This window comes from Ammospiza nelsoni, chromosome 3, assembly GCF_027579445.1.
Source record: "Ammospiza nelsoni isolate bAmmNel1 chromosome 3, bAmmNel1.pri, whole genome shotgun sequence".
Lineage (NCBI taxonomy): Eukaryota > Metazoa > Chordata > Aves > Passeriformes > Passerellidae > Ammospiza > Ammospiza nelsoni.
Genome location: NC_080635.1, coordinates 82,910,104 through 82,928,701, shown reverse-complemented (window position 1 = coordinate 82,928,701; position 18,598 = coordinate 82,910,104). Strand labels below are relative to the sequence as shown.

At 39.1% G+C, this 18,598-nt stretch overlaps 2 protein-coding genes across 4 annotated transcripts in view; one reads left to right on the top strand and one right to left on the bottom strand.

Moving 5' to 3' along the window:
• Positions 1 to 10,865, bottom strand: part of EIPR1 (EARP complex and GARP complex interacting protein 1) — a 71,375-nt gene extending 60,510 nt beyond the window's left edge. The window contains exons 1-2 of one of the 2 annotated variants that reach the window (XM_059467744.1): positions 10,767 to 10,865; positions 2,179 to 2,262 (exon numbers count right to left, since the gene is read on the bottom strand). In XM_059467744.1, the coding sequence (XP_059323727.1) occupies positions 2,179 to 2,262; positions 10,767 to 10,808 (126 nt within the window). In that variant the 5' untranslated portion in view covers positions 10,809 to 10,865. The remainder of the gene's footprint in view (positions 1 to 2,178; positions 2,263 to 10,766) is intronic. The other variant, XM_059467745.1, reaches the window with a different exon arrangement.
• Positions 10,866 to 10,950: 85 nt separating this feature from the next.
• TRAPPC12 (trafficking protein particle complex subunit 12) overlaps positions 10,951 to 18,598 on the top strand; it is a 50,437-nt gene continuing 42,789 nt past the window's right edge. Inside the window, exons 1-3 of one of the 2 annotated variants that reach the window (XM_059467742.1) lie at positions 10,951 to 10,982; positions 11,809 to 13,019; positions 16,185 to 16,301. In XM_059467742.1, coding sequence (XP_059323725.1) covers positions 11,814 to 13,019; positions 16,185 to 16,301 — 1,323 coding nt within the window. In that variant the 5' untranslated portion in view covers positions 10,951 to 10,982; positions 11,809 to 11,813. Of the gene's footprint in view, positions 10,983 to 11,283; positions 11,305 to 11,808; positions 13,020 to 16,184; positions 16,302 to 18,598 lie in introns of those variants that run through there. The other variant, XM_059467743.1, reaches the window with a different exon arrangement.

Genomic DNA, 18,598 nt, shown 5'->3' with positions numbered 1-18,598 from the left:
AATATGTCAAACACTAACCTAATGCAAAATCTTATAAAAACTTTCCTTTCCTTTGAAATACTAGTATTAATAGGAAAATATTTTCATCTAAAATATATTCTATGAATACCTAAAATTGCTTTATACAGCAATATACCTCAATGAGGCAAAACTTATCATGCCAGCTGTAAAATTATCGCTCTTTCATTTGCACTATACCTGCCCATGACCAGAAGGGAAGAAATAATCTGCAGATGATAAAACCTCTTGCTGTGCAGGACTTAGTAAAGTATTAAGTGTTGCAAGAAAAGCTCATAAGTTTGGTCAGGTAACTAAAAAAGTTTTTAAGTAAATGTAGAGAACCTAGTGCTGAATTAAGTTATAATGAGCTGAGCCTAGGGCACTTCTTGGGGATTGAGGAACTAGCTGAGAAGAAATGATGGCCTGAGGCACAGCTAAAGGCCAATAACCTCCAAACATTTGTGAATACACTAGAAATTGTCCTCCATTTCTATCGTTAATGTTATTCCCTGGAGAAAGAAAAGCATACTCAAAGTTGAAACACATGCAAACATTTCTAAAATACATAGCATATACCAAATAAACTTTTCAAAATCAGAAAATTTAAATTATTAAAGATCTGTTGGCAATCAACCGGTGAGAACCACTCTTCTACATCAATTTTGTATCAGGATTTAATTAGTTGAGCAGGCTGTAAGACCATCACAGAAATAACAGTAAAAAACCCCCACATTATACCAAATATTTGAAGAGCAAGAGACAGAACAATCAAAAATATAACTGTGTGCATTGAACTTTTAATTTTAACTAAGTGTGTCTGCCATTTATTTTGTTACTCCTTGCCCAAGTATTACTTGAAATGGAAATAAACTGAATACTCCATCCCCCTTATCCTTGGAATAACTTTTCTTGAGTCTCATCCAGTCTTATCATTGAGTAACGAATTCAAATTGGGAATTGACAGCTGACATGTGCCAAAGCTGTAGTTCCAAGTGATTTTGTGTAGCCCATTACAGGCCATTTTTTAAGAGCTGGTCACTCCATTCAATGCCAGGGACTTCTGAGGTGGGTGTCAGCCTTGGCTAACAGGCTCCCACCCAGACCTGCTCTCCCCAGGAAAGATGGGGAGAAACCAGGAAGAACAGGAATGAGACAGTTTATGTGCCATGCTACAGACAGGGAGGCCACTAACTAACTAATTTTCTGGGCAAAATAGGCCTGACTTGAGTGAAGGAATTAGTTCATTGGCAGTTCAAATAAACAAGTACCTTCTCTCCCCCACTTTCCAGGCTGGACTTCAACCCAGACTCCTCTGATCCTTTCAAGTGGGGCAGGGGGATGTGGGGCAGTGGTGGTTATGGGTGTTTTCTCTCTGATGCTCTTTCCATCTCACTCTGTTCCTCTGCTTCAGCACAGGGCCTTCATGGGAAACTGACTCACCTGCGTCCTGAGGAGGATTCACTGGAGCCAGCTGTGTCCGGCACAGGCAACCCCCGGCCTCTTCTCAGAGCCACCCCTGCAGCTCTCCTGCCACACAAGCCTTGCCACCTGCACTCAGTACTGCCTTCTAACCCTTTCAGCCTCAAGAACTTGTTTCAGTATGATTTCTACTGAAATTCAGTCACAAAAATTAAATATGCTGTATAATTACAACTCAAAGACTTAACCTCAGAAGAAACAGCCCTATAGAAACTTAGCCATGAAAGTCACTCAAATTTTAATTTGAATTGTTTGAATGATCAGGAAGGAAACAGCTGATTTCCAATAATGAATATTGAAAAATCCAGTTTATAAAGCAACATGTACACAGAACTGTGCATGTACCAAGAGTCCCATAGAAGCAATTAAGGCCTAAAGAATTTTGTTTTACTTTGCATCTCTTCAGGGATTTAAAGATAGTTCCAGAGCATCTATAGATTTAAATTAACAAAATTATGGCAGTTTCTTTACTAAACCAATCTGATTTAATCATACAATTTAGAAGAGGGATATGATATTCAGAAAGTATACACAGCTTTCATTCACCTCCATTTCCTATCAATATCTTTACATTCTACCAACAGAAGTCTTCACTTGACTGTCAATGCTCATACTCAACAGGAAAGGAAGAGGGATGATACCAGAACAATGTTACAAAAAGTGGTAAAAATTACAATTGATATTTGACAGAAAAATTACCTGATTATCATATCTAAGAGACTGTGTTCCAACCAAAAATCTTATTGCATCTGTTTCTGCTGTCTGAGGTGCTAAAGCTCGTGCCTAGGAAAGAAGAAAGCCATTAGAAAAGTAGAATTAATAAAATCCATTAATTTCAGCAGAAATTTTGAAACTTATGTATCAATTGTCATTTTAAGCATTACATTCTTTCAAATGGCAGACTTTCTTGGCCTTTATGCCCATTTTGCTTAATACATTTTTTGTGCAATTTCTCATACTTGTGAGGATTGAGGAACACGGGTACCAAATACATTACCTGATCTTCATTATAACAGAGATAACATCAAATGCAGCATCTCACCCAAACTAATTTTCCTTTATCATCTGAAAAAACTCCATAGAATACTGGACAATTTTTAACTATTGTTAAAAAACAATAAGATATCCAAGGAAGAAGCTGTTTTTACAAGAGTTTTCACACTACTCGGGTTGAATAAGCCAATGTAAAAATTAATATTTTTCTCACCATTAACCACAATGTTTAGAAGCAAATTAAAAACCAAGCCTCCTCTTTTCTGCTGAAGCCCATTAGAGATAAGAGTTGTCTGAATGAAGGGAGAAGTAATTTGTTATTTATCTTTAAAACTTTTGTCATAATGTTATTTCTTTGTTGTATTATGTTAAGGGCATTGCTAGAGTCTCTGCCTTGCTTCTTCAACTTACACCAACCACAGTCTTGAAAGAAGCAAAACAAAGCAGTTAAGGGCCATGGGAGATACTGATAAATATAGCACAGCTTGAGCTAAAACCACAATCACTAGTTTGCACTAGCCACTAGCAGAGACTCTTAGACAATTTTGAGTAAATGGAAGGTAAACTATTACTCAAAGGCATTTTTATAAACTATATTGTGAGAAATATCTGCTATTTCTCCATGCAAAAGATACCCTTAATAATATTGTTCAATATGATTTTTTAATCTAAAAATAAATCTCTGCAATTCACATCTTATTTGGCATAAAATAGCTCTGATCTCTCCAGACACTAAGGCAAATATTTCAAGCAAATACTGATGAAGGATTCAGGTAAATGCTGAATGGCCCTTCTTACTGCCATCCTGTCATGCAGCTTGTTACCCTCGGATTCAGAAACACTTCAATATCATTCTATTTGAAACTTATTTTCAAATTGATACTAAAAAGATGCCTAAAGGCTTGGAAAGCAATATCTGGAATATATTAGATCCCAATGCCCAAATTTAGAGCAAATTAATTCTAGAAAAGCAATTTAAAGATATTTGACTTTTCTTAAATAAAGCAAAGCCACGCAAGGCGTTGTCCAGCAGCAGCAATAAGGAAAAACTAATTTTTTTGAATAATTTCAGGATTTGTATAGAGCAGATATTTCTTTCTTGGTATCTGAAATGTGTAATTTAAACAGTGTAATATTTTGTGTAAGATGGAGCATAAAAAGTTTAAAAATGCAACAAGCTTATCAGTAACAAGCTATTAGTGCTACACCTACATTTATAATATCTATATAGTGGGGAAAAAAAAAGAAATAGAGAAATAATGAGTAGTTTGTGTTCAAAATACTCATACAGATCAAAGATCTGCAGTGTGAATCCATACCAATCTGCTTTACTTTTTTATTTATGCAGTACTCATCTACAACAAGCCTAGAGTGTTCCTGAATGACTGACACAACTTAAGTTCACCAAGATGATTGCAGAAAAGCTATGCTCTTTAACAGAATTTACATTTGCAGATCTTTGCAAGCATTTCTTTTCATTTAAAAGACCTGCTTTGAATTATTTTGAGAAAACACCAGAAATGAGCCAACAGCTATGTATCGCCTTCAATCAAAGAAGCTTCTGTTGTTTCTATACATCAAAGAGAAGCAGAGACCTCCAGGACCTTTAAAGAAATAAAGAACTAAAAGAGGTCTACAGCCCTTTCAAAGCTTTTCAAGTAGGTCTGGTCAAGCTGCTTTCAAAAATGCATAAAGTTGGAGACAAACTTTATGCCCAAAATAAACTTATGTAAATACATAGTAACATTTATGTCATCAGCTTCTCTAGCTTTTCCTTAAAATAATTTTCCATTTTGCAGAAAGAAAAAAAGGGCATGAGAAAAAAATATTTAGACACATTTTACAAGAAGAAATACCATTGTTTATTCCCTGACCAAAAAACCCCAGCAACATCCATACACAGGATACAAAATTCAAACTCGCCAAGCCTTCATAAATTAGGAAGTCTGATTCATAATATCAATATCAGAACAATTGACTTTCACTTGTCTCCTGCACAAAGATATGTGTAATTTTGTCTACTCTGAGTTACTTGGAGAGAAAAAGTTGTTTCAACAGATGCAGACACCAAGTAATCCTTCTAATGAACAATACAGCTGAATCCAGAGTGCTGTCAAGATCAAGGAAAGTGCCTTAACTTTGTCATCTCGTCAGAGCAGGTTGCAAATAGAACCTTTCATAAAGCATCCTACCTTGACTACAGCTTATAGATAGAAAATAAGCAAAAAAGTGTAGTAAAATGAATAGTGATTAATCTAAACCAGTGGAAATTATTATTTTTCTAAATCTGCACCCACAGAACACAGAACTGTATATAGCCCAAAAAGAGTTTACTACTGAGCTTATGTGGAAAGGGGCTTTTCACAAGGGCACATGGTGACAGGACAAGGGCCTTAAGCTGAAGGAAGGCAGGTTGAGACGGGATATTAAAAAAAAATAATTCTTTACTGTGAGAGTGGTAAGGCGCTGAACAGGTTGCCCAGAGAGGTTGTGGACTCCCCATCCCTGGAGCTCAAGACTCAGCTGGAGGGAGCTCTGAACAACCTGGTCTAGGGATTGGAACTGCCGGATCTTTAAGGTCTGTTCCAACCCAAACCATTTTAGGATTCTACCCAAGGTATTAGACTATTACTTACTAAAAAAACTGGCATAAAGCTTAGAAAATAATCAGAATACACATCTGAGAGACAAAAGCAGCAAGTTAGCAAGTAATCCTTACACATGCTCTCAACATCCCACCTAACTGACAGTGCTAGACAATGCAACAATCTGTGCAATTACATAATTTCATTTTTAAAGAAAGCCTAACTGTAGGAAAAAAATATTTGCAAGACAAGTTTAAAACACTGTGAACCACAAACTTTTTGGCTACATGTCCAGATATCATATTTATCAACAGCCCTATGAGGAAATGTGCATATTTTAAAGCAAGCAGTTTCACAAAACAGGACAACAACTTAACTGCAAATCCACTACAGTAAATGCACATGCACAGGACATTAAGAACACAAGCATGACAGAAAGTAGTATCAAAATAAAGCAAAAGAAACAACTATCATTGTAGCAGAATGCAGGTAAAACTAACTGGAGACTAGGCATCATGTCTATGCCTACACTATGCTCAGTGTGATGGTGGGCAAAGATCACCTTCTACCTTGCCCTTGACAATTTAGGCCACGGGCAGAAAAATAAAAACCCTGGATAAAAAGAATCTATTGGACTTGACAACAAGAAGAGATGATCCCGAAGAACACAATGGCAAACCTCAAAAGGGTGAAGAAGGTTGGTTTAAACTAAGAGCATTATGGAACTGCAATGCACTGATTCTCTACACTTTGTTCATAATTTCTTCTGTAAAATTTTCACTCCTCAACATCTTTTGAAATAGCAGCCAAATGCACAAAGTTGTTGTTTGGTTTTTTGTTTGTTTGTTTTGTTAATTTGACTGTTACTATTTAGGGCATTAATAGACAAAAAAGTACTTGCTCAACCCATGTTGTTGTGCTGATGCATTGCACTGGTTTGGTATTAACAAACAAGAAAACAAACACACCCCAACACTTGAATATTTCTATTACATTTAATACAAACAAAAAATATTCTTGAAACCAGGCATCATTGGAAATTCATACAATCAATCTGTACTAACAAATCATGAACTTACAATGCACAACGTAAGGATACAGTATTGGCTTGAAATCCCTAAATTTGAATTTAAAGTTATTTGACCATCTGCATATGCTGAAAACCAGGACTAGCGTACTGCTTCATGGGGTGAGGAGCTGGATTTGCTGATGCCTCATTCTGGAGGCAGAATACAAGTTCCCTGCTCCCCTAGACAAGCCCCAGGCTGCTAATGTCATGAATGTTATTTTTGCCTTCTGGCACAATTTCAATTTTCAAGAAGTAGACTTTGATTTTTACTTAGGTAAGACAGCCTTGTTTCTCCCACCACAGTAGGAGACTCTCTCAGTGACTCTAATAAGCTGCAGTGAGTATCAGTGAAAAGGTTGGCAGCACACATGCCCAGGTGACCTTCAATGCTCTCAGACAGCTGTTTTCCCCAAGTCTTTCACGGCACAAGAATTCCCACCACCAATGTATTTAGTGCATTGACCCTATTCCAAAGATTGACAGATTCTGTAAACCCTCACAGTGAAGAATGCAATCTGCACACAGACCTGCATAGCACAATCATCCTCAGAAAACTCATTAATTTCTCATTAAGGTAACAATCATCCTGTAAAAGATCCTTCAAGTTCACCTGCCTGTATCTTTATATTGTTATTATTCTGTACCACACCTAACAGTAGGAATAGCCTACTAATTGCTTAAGGGTCCTAAAAAATACTTTCCAACTGTTTCACTTCATGCATTATGAAGATCTTTGGGGGATTAGTTAAGAGAGCTTTGCCACTTACCTACTTTTGTTCCTCTAGTAACACTTTAAACCACAAAAGCTTAAAATATACAGAATTGGCACTCATGAGGCAAGTAATCTTAGAGAAGAAAGAGAACTGACACAAAAGCTAGGAATTTAGTAAGACATTATTAGGCAGTTTCTTAAACTGATTCAATTTTCAAAGTAAATCTTCCAAAGACATTGCTAAAGCTGGACTAAAATGATCAAGTAGATTCTGCTTAGGCTGCTCTCTCTGAACCCACAGGAGACCACAAAGCTTCTCCCAGGGAAGAGAAGACCACTGCCCATAGGAGCTATAGGCTCTGCAGTCCCACACAGCAACAGAGCCAAGCCTGAAAGCCAGCACAGCTTTCCCCAGGCAGCTCACAAACAACACACATTTTCCAGGGAAGATCCCTTTTACCACTTCTAGTAAATCTACACCTGGCTTTTACTCCATCACAGGTAAGTGAGCTGAGCTATTCTCAAAACATACTCATGATAATAGGTGTACACACATTGGTCACAGGTCTTCCACAATCTGTTTCAGTTGGTATTTTGCTTGAAGTTTCTTACTCCAAGAAAACACATTTGGCTTTAGGGAAATTAAGTTTCATCTTATTCTCGCAAGCAGGTAAAATCCTAAAAAAATCAAGTGTCTGTTCAGATTCATAAAACCTGTTAATAATTAACAGACAACACAAAATGGGTCAAGTAGCATTTATTCAAGAAGCTCAATGACCACAATGGAGAACACTATCAAAGCATCAGTGCACTTTTTTCAGTCCTCCTTCAGCCAGACCCTGTCTCAGGGTGGTGCTGGAGCTGCCCATGGGCAGTATGGCCCTGTGCTGAGCCAGGCAGCTTTCTGTGGTCATTGCCTCCTGCTCATTGTCCTTTTTCCTCACTTGTCTATGTACTTTTGACGAGCAACATACAGTAGGAGTATCCAGCATGCTGAAATCCAGCTCAGTGTTGTGGTATCCCCAAAACCCATCAAACATGCCAAACACACACTCCAAAATGATCATTCTCTGGCATAACTCATGTTTCCCTTCCCTCATCTCATGATGCTGGCTGGCTTCTGCATGCTTTTAAACAAGCAAGATGTAGGCTTGAACCAAATGCCTACCCCAGAAAGCACCCCTCCCCACTGCTCATTTCCAGGGCTAGAAATGTTATCCAGTCAACCTTAGAGTAAGGCAAACATGGTATTTTGAGATGTTCAGTGGTGCTTTCACAGCTGCTCAAAATGTCACTGTTTAAACCCTCAAGAAAAACATGAGGGAAATTGTGACTCCCTGAAAATGAAAGCCAGTTCAACATGGGGCAGACATACCGTGTACTTCAGGTTACAGAATAAAGCCCAGCTCAACTCTACACAGAACAAGAACAACATAATTTCACTGACAAAAAATACAGCACTCAGCAATATTCCTGGGAACTCATTCATCACATTCTTATAATTGAGGATATTGATTATTTCTACCAAGATTCCTTTTAGAAGAACCACCTTGGTATTGAAATGTTCTGCAGCTGCTGCTTTGTATTCATCATCCTGAGCCACAGTCCCATAACTCAGTACCTTAATTCAAGCACAATCTCACATTTTCATTCACCACCCACTGTAATCTTCTCATTTTCACTGCAGTTGGACAAGCAGAGCAACTATGGTGAGACTGTCTTTTTAAAAGGCACAAAAAGTGTCAGTCACACATAATTTGCATGTCTGTACAACATTCATATCACTTACAGACACACCTAAGAGATTAAAAAAGAGAAAAATGTATTTGTTCATTATTCTAAGTTACCTTATATATGCTAATACATCAGAACACATTCTATACATGGAAATGAACAAAAACCATGCAAAAATAATGTTAAGTTAGTTGGTGGATAGCGCCTAGGAAGAATCAGCTTTAAGTTCCTATAAACATGATCACATTAGATCAGATGAAAAGCACATTTACACAACTACACTTTCTCCATCAGTGGCCAAAGAAGGACTTCTACTGACTGCTAGAGTCCAAATATGAGATGCAAAGCCAAAATTTTTAAAACTTGGCTGAAAAAAATAGTCTGAACAGACTCTTCCCGACAAAAAGCAGTAATTGTGATGACACAGCTAACCATTATTATCTAGCAACACAGAAGAAACTATGTTTTAAAAAAATAATCATCTTTCTTATTAGACCTAGAAATGGCAGTTGGAAAAAACCAGATCAGTTTTAGGTTTAAGTTTTTATATTAGTGTCTCCATTTTCAAAAAGCACAGAGATGCAATTTGTTTTAAAGACACACTGGGAGTTAATGGAGATCAACAACAGAGCCTTCATCTCTATACTCCCTGACTTACACATAAATTATCTCTTCTTTCCTCACCCTCTCCCCAAGTGATCTGTATTAACAGTAATTTCCTTTTATTACAGCCACTTTATTCACCCTTTTGCTTTATCCTCCTGCCAGACAACTCCAACAAGTTACATGCTTCACAGGAGAGAAGTGTGTAGCAGATATATGGTATGGATATATGGAGGGGGCAGGATACACAGGTCCATGAAGGTTCCAGACAGCACACACTAGCTTGCCCAGATTCCTGGAAGATGGATTATATGTGACTTACCAGGAATGAACTATGAATATTATTAAGTACAGGATATATATTCTCTTCTGCAAAAAAGATTGAAGTATAAGTTTCATTAATTTTGAAGTCCAAGTTACAGTTATCTCAAGCCAATCAGAAAATACTATCATACAAAACAGCACACTATAAAACTTCATCAGGTTTGAGTAGATTCAACATTTAGTGCAGGTGAACATTATGTAGCAGCTCCCAGAGAAGAGATCCAAATTTGTTAATGAAATCTATTGGTATGGTCAGGACTACAGAACACACTCGGCATTCAGGTCATTTGTTACAAAGAACCTTTGTACATTACTTTACACGAATCCTTAGCGAAAGTGCCAAAAGCCAAAAAAACCTGCCCCATGAAGATATTTCTATTGCTACATCTACAGCAGAATGAAGTGCTTTGTTAGGAGGTGCTGGTTTTCTTCTGCAGGCATTACTGCTATAATGGCTAGTGATGGTGAGCCAGCCGCAACACATCACAGCTGCGTAAAGCCCTTAGGCGGAGGAGGAATGAATTAGGGTCCCTCTCACTCTGCTTTCCCAGAACTTACAGAAACCTCATTAAACACAACACCTGTGCTCGTCTAACAAGAGGATCACTAAGTTTCTGAGTTGGACAGTTCCATTTCTTTACAGCCATAAAATAGTGATGTGATGGACAGATTTGTCGCATGGGACAAAGTCTCTGCACTGCTGACAGAGACTTTACAGGGAGATCCCACAAAGTTCACGTAGATTTATGGCAGGGTACAACCAACTAAAATTCGTAACTTACTGGAAACAGTTTCATGCTCTCTCCTCAGAAAAGGAATTTTTTTTTTTTTCTGACAAGGCAGAATCAATTATTTATTTGGCAGTACTTTGGTACCACTGCAGCGCCAGCCAAAGCCTTTTCCAGCGCGGAGCCGGGAGCGGTGCCCGGGCAGGAGCTCCCGGGCAGGAGCCCCCCGGGCACCGCGGGCAGAAGGAGCCTGCCGGGCCCCGCTCCCGCCCTGCAAACAGCGCGATTGCGGTGGGGAACGACTCCCGGCCGCTGGCCGGGCACCCACCCTTAAACGCCCGAGCGCGGCTGCCAAAAGCCACCACAACCCGGCGCTGCCCGCGGTGCCCCGGTCCAGGCTTGGGGAGGAGGGAGGACGCCGGTCTCCCCCGGGCGGGCTCTCCTCTGCCCCACTACACACACCCGACCCCGCGGCCAGCGCCTTTTCGAAGGCAGGACCGGCACCTGCCGACCTTTCCTTGGCCTCCGCTCTCGCTCACCTGGAACTCCAGCCCGTAAATCACCGGCGCATCGTCCTCCATCGCGACCCCCCCAGCCCAGCCAGGCAGCCGCCGTCGCTTCCGATGCTTTCTGACCCTCGGCGGGGCCCGTCGCCGGCCGCTTCCGGGAGCTGCGCGCGCGCAGCCCCGCCCGGCCCGGCCCGAGCGCAGGCGCAGTGCGGGGGCAGCGGCGCCGGGCGCAGCGGCGGCGCGGAGGTGACGGGGACGGGACGGGACGGGAGGGGAGGGAACGGAGCGGGATGGGAAAGGAGAGACGGGAACCGAGCGGAGGGGTCGCGCGGCCTGAGGGTCGTTCGGGTGGGCGGGTGCTCACTGGAGCTGTGCCTGGAGGCGGCCGGGCCCACCCCCGGGGGCTGTCCGGGCCGGGGCTGCGGGGCTCGCAGCGGCGCTGCCCGTGCCCAGCGCTGCCCCCGCTGAGCCCGGCCGCGCTCGGCAGCTGCCCTGCTGACAGCCGGGAGCCAGCGCTGCGCTTTGCTGAAACCGCAGCTAGCGCGTCCTCGCGACCCGGAAAGCAAATGTTGAGTCGCTAGAGCCGGTTGTCCGGGGATGTTGGGGAGGTCCTAAACCTGGAGGAGTGTAAGGGCAGCTTGGATGGGGCTCTGAGCAGTCTGGTCCAGTGGAAGGTGTCCCTGCGCATGGTGGGGGGTTTGGAATCAGATGATCGTGTAAGGTCTTCCGAACCAAACCATTCTCTGATACCGTTCTATGATACTGTTTCATGTGTGTTTAGTGGGAGGCGTTTGGTTTTCAATCTCAATAGTTTTACGACGTGTAGAAAAGATAAAGAGAAAATACTTTCAGAATTGATTCTATGATTAGACATTAAATGAAAAATGTTAAAGGGAAGATGTGAAATAGTGAAATCACTATTTTTTAAAGGAAGAATTTTACTATTGTATATTTACTGAAATAATATGGTATTTTACTTTTGTATGGTGCTTAGGAGTTTTGCTATGACACCTGAGCAGTATACAAACAATAAAACTAATTCTTGTTTTGGTGGGGGCTTCTCCTTTTTCAGTTACTATGGAGAATAATGAAAGCAATGCTAAGGATGCAAAGAGCGCCTCAGCTGAAGATGACAGCAGAGACCTAGTTCAGCAGAAAACTCAGGAAGAAATTCTCTTTCATGAGGAAACCATTGACCTTGGTGGAGATGAATTTGAGTCTGAAGGGAATGAAACTGTATCAGAGGACTCAAATAATTTTGTAGATAAACTTAATGAGCAAATGATGGAGAGTGTCATTATTTCAGATTCCCCAAACAATAGTGAAGATGACACAGGTGAACTTGGTTGTCTTCAGGAGATAGTAGACCAAATGGAAGCTAAAGATAATCAAAAAACACAGACAGACGTGGATAAAGAAGAGTTTTTAAGTAATGAGAGTGAAACTGAACATGAAGAAACTCCAAAAGACATTTCTGAGATTGGAACAGATGATCAGGCATCTTTAAAGGAAGACTCAATTCAGGAAGCAGTGAAGGAGGAACCAAAGCTGGGAAACAATGTTCCTGTTGAAACCAAACCAAATAACGTTGATGAGAGCACACCTGAGGACCAGATGCTGTCACCCAGTACTACCAAACCATCGTCTGAGGCTGAGCCCATTCCTGTGTGCACCATCTTCAGCCAAGCAAACAATGCTAGCTCCCAGCCACAGTTGTTCCTACCTGATGGTTTTGAGCCTCAGATGGTGAAATCTCCCAGTTTTAGTAGTATAATAGAGACTCCAGTGAAGTATAATCCACAGGTGGTTCAACCAAGTCCCAGTCTAAGCAAGTTCTTTGGTGACACTGTTAACACTAATACTTTAGCTTCTGATTTTTTTGATTCATTTACAACATCCAATTTTATTTCTGTTAGTAATCCCAATGCAAGCTCTTCAGTTCCAGAACAGATGTCCTCTCTTTCTAATGGCGGAGGTGGTTCTTCATCCAACCCTGCTTTCCCTGTGCAAAATGGGAGACCTGAAGCAGGTGGTCCCCCATCATCTCTAGAAATAAGTCAATCCCCCAAGCCATTCTCACAAATCCAAGCTGTGTTTGCTGGAAGTGATGACCCGTTTGCCACAGCCTTAAATATGAGCGAACTGGATAGAAGAAATGATGCTTGGATTCCCAGTGAGGAGACAAGAAATGTTCTCATTTCAGTTGCCACACAACAGTACAGCACTGTGTTCATAGACAAGGAGAATCTCACCATGCCTGGGTTGAAATTCGATAATATCCAGGTAAGAGTCTACTACTGTATCTTCCTCTGGGATTATATTTTAGAAATACTGTAGATCTGTCCGATAATCTGTATATCATAGTATTTCATATTGTTGCTGATGGTCACTTTGTGTGTATTACTTCAACCCTAATTAGAAAATGCAGTGTCACTGCTGCCCTGTAGGAGGAGGCTAAGACCAGATCTCATTTATTCACAGTAACATTTGTTTGCTGCATTGAAAACCAGTGTTGACAGCTTCCATAGAAGCCAAAGCTGTTTGTATTTTTAAGTACTTTATTTCTGATCCTCTGAGTTAGTAAGATAATAGTCACATTTGGAATATATACACACCCTCTAAGCTGTGCTGCAGAGTCTAAGCAGACAGCTTTGTTTCTGGAATTCCCTGTTGTGATTGAGTGGGAAATTATTTCACTCATGTTCACAGAGGTCTCAATAATGTTAACATTGGCTGAAATGGCATCATTTCTATCTTCCTCAAGTGATGGAAAGGTACAACCTCTAAGAAAGATTGAGTGCTGCAGCAAGCTGCTGGCAAGGGATAACCCCAAAATTAAAAGACTAGAGGAGATCACAAAGCAAACAACATAGTAGTGAAAAGTAATTTTCTGTCATCTATCAGTTTCTTAACAGGTGAGAAGGCATAAAGCATTTTTTCAGAATTTGGGAAATTTTACCCACATGTATTTAAGATTTCTCATGAAGTAGTTATCCTGGCTGCTCAGCCAAGCTTACTATCATGATGTTTTGGTTTTTTTTCTTGAAACAGGTTAATCCTACTCTCTGGTATCTATGCCTCTGGATAATAGAATTGTTGTGTAGATAGATGGTGTTGAGAGTTTGGATGCTTTAATCCTTAATTATGCATAACAAAGACCATCAGTCAATAGTCAAATACAAGTAGAGAGCACTCTGCAGTAACTTCCCAATCTGCAGAAGCTATCAGAAGAGTTTCTGGAGTGAATCACGTCCAGACTTATAATTAATTATCTGAAAAATCTCGGGTTTCTGTCACAAGCAGTAAATACCAAGCAATAAATACCATGCCACACTGCTGCTGCTTCTTGGGTTTGCTTTATCTTAAAACATTAGTTTGTTATCACAGAGCCAAATAATTAGCGTGAAAGAAAACATTGTAACAAGAAGCTATTCCTCCTCCAGTTGTACCCAAAATATCCCTTAGACCTTGATGAGTTATTCCAGTGTGTACTCTTTCTCTCCTGACAGCTAGTCAGACAGATGGAGTGATCCCTTCCGCAGTCTCCAAGGATGATGGGCTCCTTTTTGCAAGCTTCCTTTTTTACAATAGTTCTCTCTCACCTTCCTCAGCGCAGTCAGGGATTAAAGGCTTGTTTCTGCTGATCAGTCTCTAAATCTGGGCACGTGCAAATATGCAGATCTACCTTTTAGTACATAATTGAAGGGAAGGTGTTTGACAATGTCCATGCAATGTATTTCTACAAAAGACGTGATGTAAAATCATCAATGGAATTAAAGGAAATCCTAATGCTTTCTTCATTGTCTATAATTTATAAGAGTTTCATAGACATGTCCACAGGGAAAAATTCTGAAGTGCTTTATGTTTAGAAAACTTTCCTCACTTTCAGTTACTGCTTTTCAGTGGCCCGAGTGCATGCCTTGACTAATTTGACATCCCCTGGTTTGGTATCATTGTTCCATAGTATTGCAAATTGTGTATTTAACTGTAACTGTAATTGTAGAGTGCTTGAAATGTCAACTGGAACATTTTAGGAGGTATATTTTCAATGTTAAAGTAGCTTCCAACAAGGGTCATTAGAGCTTTGGTATGAATAGTTTGCTAATGCTGAATGTTAATGCAAGATGTTAAACCAAGCTACATGCAGTGGACAGGTAAGTTGGTTGAAAAATGCATTTGCAGTGAGTGAACTCTAAGTGTGCTTCAGGGAAGGACTGAAATTTCACATTATATGTATTGACAAGCTTGGGACTTTATTTTTTGCCCTGCTTCCTCAGGAAGTATATTGTAAGACAAGTCTTATGTCAATAAATCACACCAAGAAAAATACTGAATGACTTTTATTTCAGCTGCATGCTACTTTTTGACAATCATTTAAAAAACGTTGTGTTTTAAACTTATCTTGGGTTGTGGTAAAGATGGTAAAGGTTATCTGTAGCAGTGTTCTCCAAGCATCAGAACAAATCTGAGTGCTGCTTTTTAAGCTCTTTCTGTTATGCCTTTTTTCCATGAGTTGCTGTCTTCTGTCATGGTCCTTTGTTTCATTACATTCATTTTTACTGTTTCCTAACCAAAGGACTGTTGGATCCAAAGTACTGTTGGGGGGATTTAAAGAATCCTCTGTGTTTATGTAATTTTGCACATGCTGTCTTTTCTTAATTCTTTGGACTCTTCTGTCAGGCAGATCTGTTGTTTATTCATAGGGTAAGTGACATCATTAGAGGTAAAAGATTTCCATGTAGTGAAACAGTAGCTCTCATTCCTTAAGAAGCTAGACAGAACACACAAATATATTTTCCAGCACTGTCCATGGAGAAAGTTGAAACACTTAATGTCAGTTGTGTTTGTCATTGCTAAGCTCTGCTGTTATTATGTGCGGTTCACTCTCTTTTTAGGCAAACAGCTATTGAGCTCAGATAGCCCAGTTTCTCTGACTGATGCCTGCAGCTAGTTCTTTTGAAATTTATAACACTTGTTGAAGGGTTGCTGTTTACTTTGGCTTTTGATCTCTCAAAGTTTATTTTCTGTGGATGTTTAAGGCTGACTTACTGTGTGCATGTTTATTTTTGATCAATAGATTGCACCTTTCAATGTTAACGTACATTACAAAAACCTGTGAAACTTTCTGGTTTTTAGAAGATCTTTGAGGAATATTTTGTAAGATCTGTGAATTACAATAGTATAAAAAGAAAATAAATCTGAATATGTCAATGCTAACTGAAACCTATACATGGAAGAAAAAATATAGCAAATTATGTGGAGTACATGTAGAAGTTTTCATTCCAATGCTGTATATACACATATTTATTACACATGTACTGGAAAATTTGTATTTCTCTAGAGGAAAGAACTCTTTTGCTCAGTTTTAATTCTACATTTTATTTTGCTGAAATAATGTTTTAAATAGTCTTGCTATCTGTTTTCTTTTTCTGTTCCATGAACACCAAGGGAGATGCAGTGAAAGACCTAATGCTTCGCTTCTTGGGGGAGCAGGCTGCAGTGAAGAGACAAGTTTTAAATGCCAACTCAGTAGAGCAGTCATTTGTAGGCTTAAAACAGCTAATTGTAAGTAACAATCATCATAGAATATATATTTAATATTGTGCTTCTCTCAAGATAATTGGGAGCTACTGACTGAGGAGAAACTGGGGAAAAAACCTGTGTTAGTCTATTCCTGACCCTTCAATAGTACTAGCCAAACTACAGTAGTCTTTAATGGGAATGACACTGGGGTTTAATTATTTGGGTTTAAATCACATAATAAACATTTTTTTATGTACGTAAGTTACAAAAAATTATTTGAAGTGATTGTGAGTTTTAATGTAATACAAATGGTTGCAAAACAGATTTTAATAATGTTTTTGTTTACATGTGTATATACTTACGTTTTCACCTGTGTGTTTTACAAAAACACATAAAAGTTGTAAATGGCAAGCCAAACTGGTATGATAATTTCAGCTGCCTGATTTTTTACTTCAGTGCAGAAAACTAAAGCAAATTACTTCCAGAGGAAAGCTTATCTTAATCCTTTCATTAATGTAAGTATTTCTGTTCTGAAAATAGTTGTGTCTAGCAGCCTTGTAAGCCTTGCCTTGTTCCTTTAACCATTGTGTTCCTGTGCAGAATTCATTACTATTGCATACATGACTGAGCCTTCTTTAATCTGATGACGTAACAAGGTGTTTTGGATTTACTTTATTTTTGAAAAAATGGATGAAAAATTACTGAGAAAAAGTAATGAGGAATTATCAGGACAGGATGTATTTGGTATTTAACATCCTTCAATTTAATAGTGTGACTTTACATGTAAAGCTCCATAAGAGATTACTTTTTTATCATGTTAGGAATAGTCTAGGAGGTCTTGACAAGCACTGGTAAAGGAATTAAGAGGAAATTTTAGAAACTAAACATGAAAAGACAGATTGTGATCTCCACCCTAGACACATGTTTTTCTGTTTATCTCAATGTTTTGCTTGACTTGAGAGGCGAAAAAAAACTTATGCAAAAGTCTTGTACCCATCAGTGTCTAAAGTAGGAAAAAGCTTTTTTTTTCACACTTACTTGGCATCTTCCAGAAGAGAATTTTTGATGTGTGGGAAATACCTTTCTATTTAGCCTGGTAGTGGTGTCTGTGCAAGATGCTCTTCTATGGTGCAGACCATCTTGTACCTTAAATTACAATGCTGGTGCTGCTGATACTGTTTTTGCTTTGAGCCTGCTCTAAAGCATCAGAGTTGTGTTAATGCTTTTAGGCCCAAGGCAGTGAAGCTAGGAGGCAGTCTGCAGCTGTAGGATATTTTGTTACTTAGGGTATTTATGGTTACTTACCTTACTTGCAGGTTTATTTTTTTAAAGAAAACCTTGCCTTATTTAGAATGGTGGGGTTTTTTATAAAATAGAAACCATTTGGGTAGAAGTTAGAATGTTCTTCGATTTTCTAGGCTTTCAGTCATTAGCTGTTAGTTGGTTTTGACTATGCAAAATAACTTTCTCAGTTTCATTTGTAGAACTTGTTTCTTTTTATGATGAGAATTGGTTAGTCTTTTTTTGTTCCCTTGCAAACATTGCATTTCTTCTTAAAGTCTAAATGTGGAAAATTTATTTCTGATTGACTGGAGTCTTTAAAGTTAAAGGGATTTCAGACTTTAAAACATTAAAATCCTATGCTAGATGATATTAACTAAAAAGATGATGCTTTTTACATGCATAATAGGCCAGAATGACATATAATAACTACTCTGTTACTAGTCACTTTGTTTATGAGAGAATTTGTGACCAAATATGTTCAGCAAATAAATCTTTCAATGCAAAGGACAACTTACAGGCAATATTTATCTTAAGATCTAGTTCAAAACTAGTGAATATTTGGAATATTGCTGTGCAGTTTCCATACAGTTAAGATTCTTCCTTCGCTGTTAATTTGGTATCCTTCTGTACTACACATGAACATGAGATTTTTTGTCACTCAGTTCAATCCCTTGCAGCAACTTAGAAGAGTGTATTTTGAATGCATTTGCAGTGCAGAAGAGAAATGCTTAGAATTAGGATAAATTTCAGCTTCAGACTGATATCTGTTATTTAGTTGTTTACATGTGAGTTGTTGTCTGAACTCACAGTCAATAGAGACCTAATAGTACAGTCTCTGATCACAAGCTAAATTTAGATGAGTTTCCATCTAAAAGTCCCAACAATTATCACATGCTCTAGGAAGACACCAGTGACAGCTGAAACCAGAACTGAATGTTTGGTCCTGTTATGAAAAAATTTGTTAGGATAAAATTCTCAGATGATCTTGGGCAAACTCCATTGTGTTATGGGGTCAAAAAAAAAAAAAAAAGAAAAAATAAAAACAGTATTCTAAG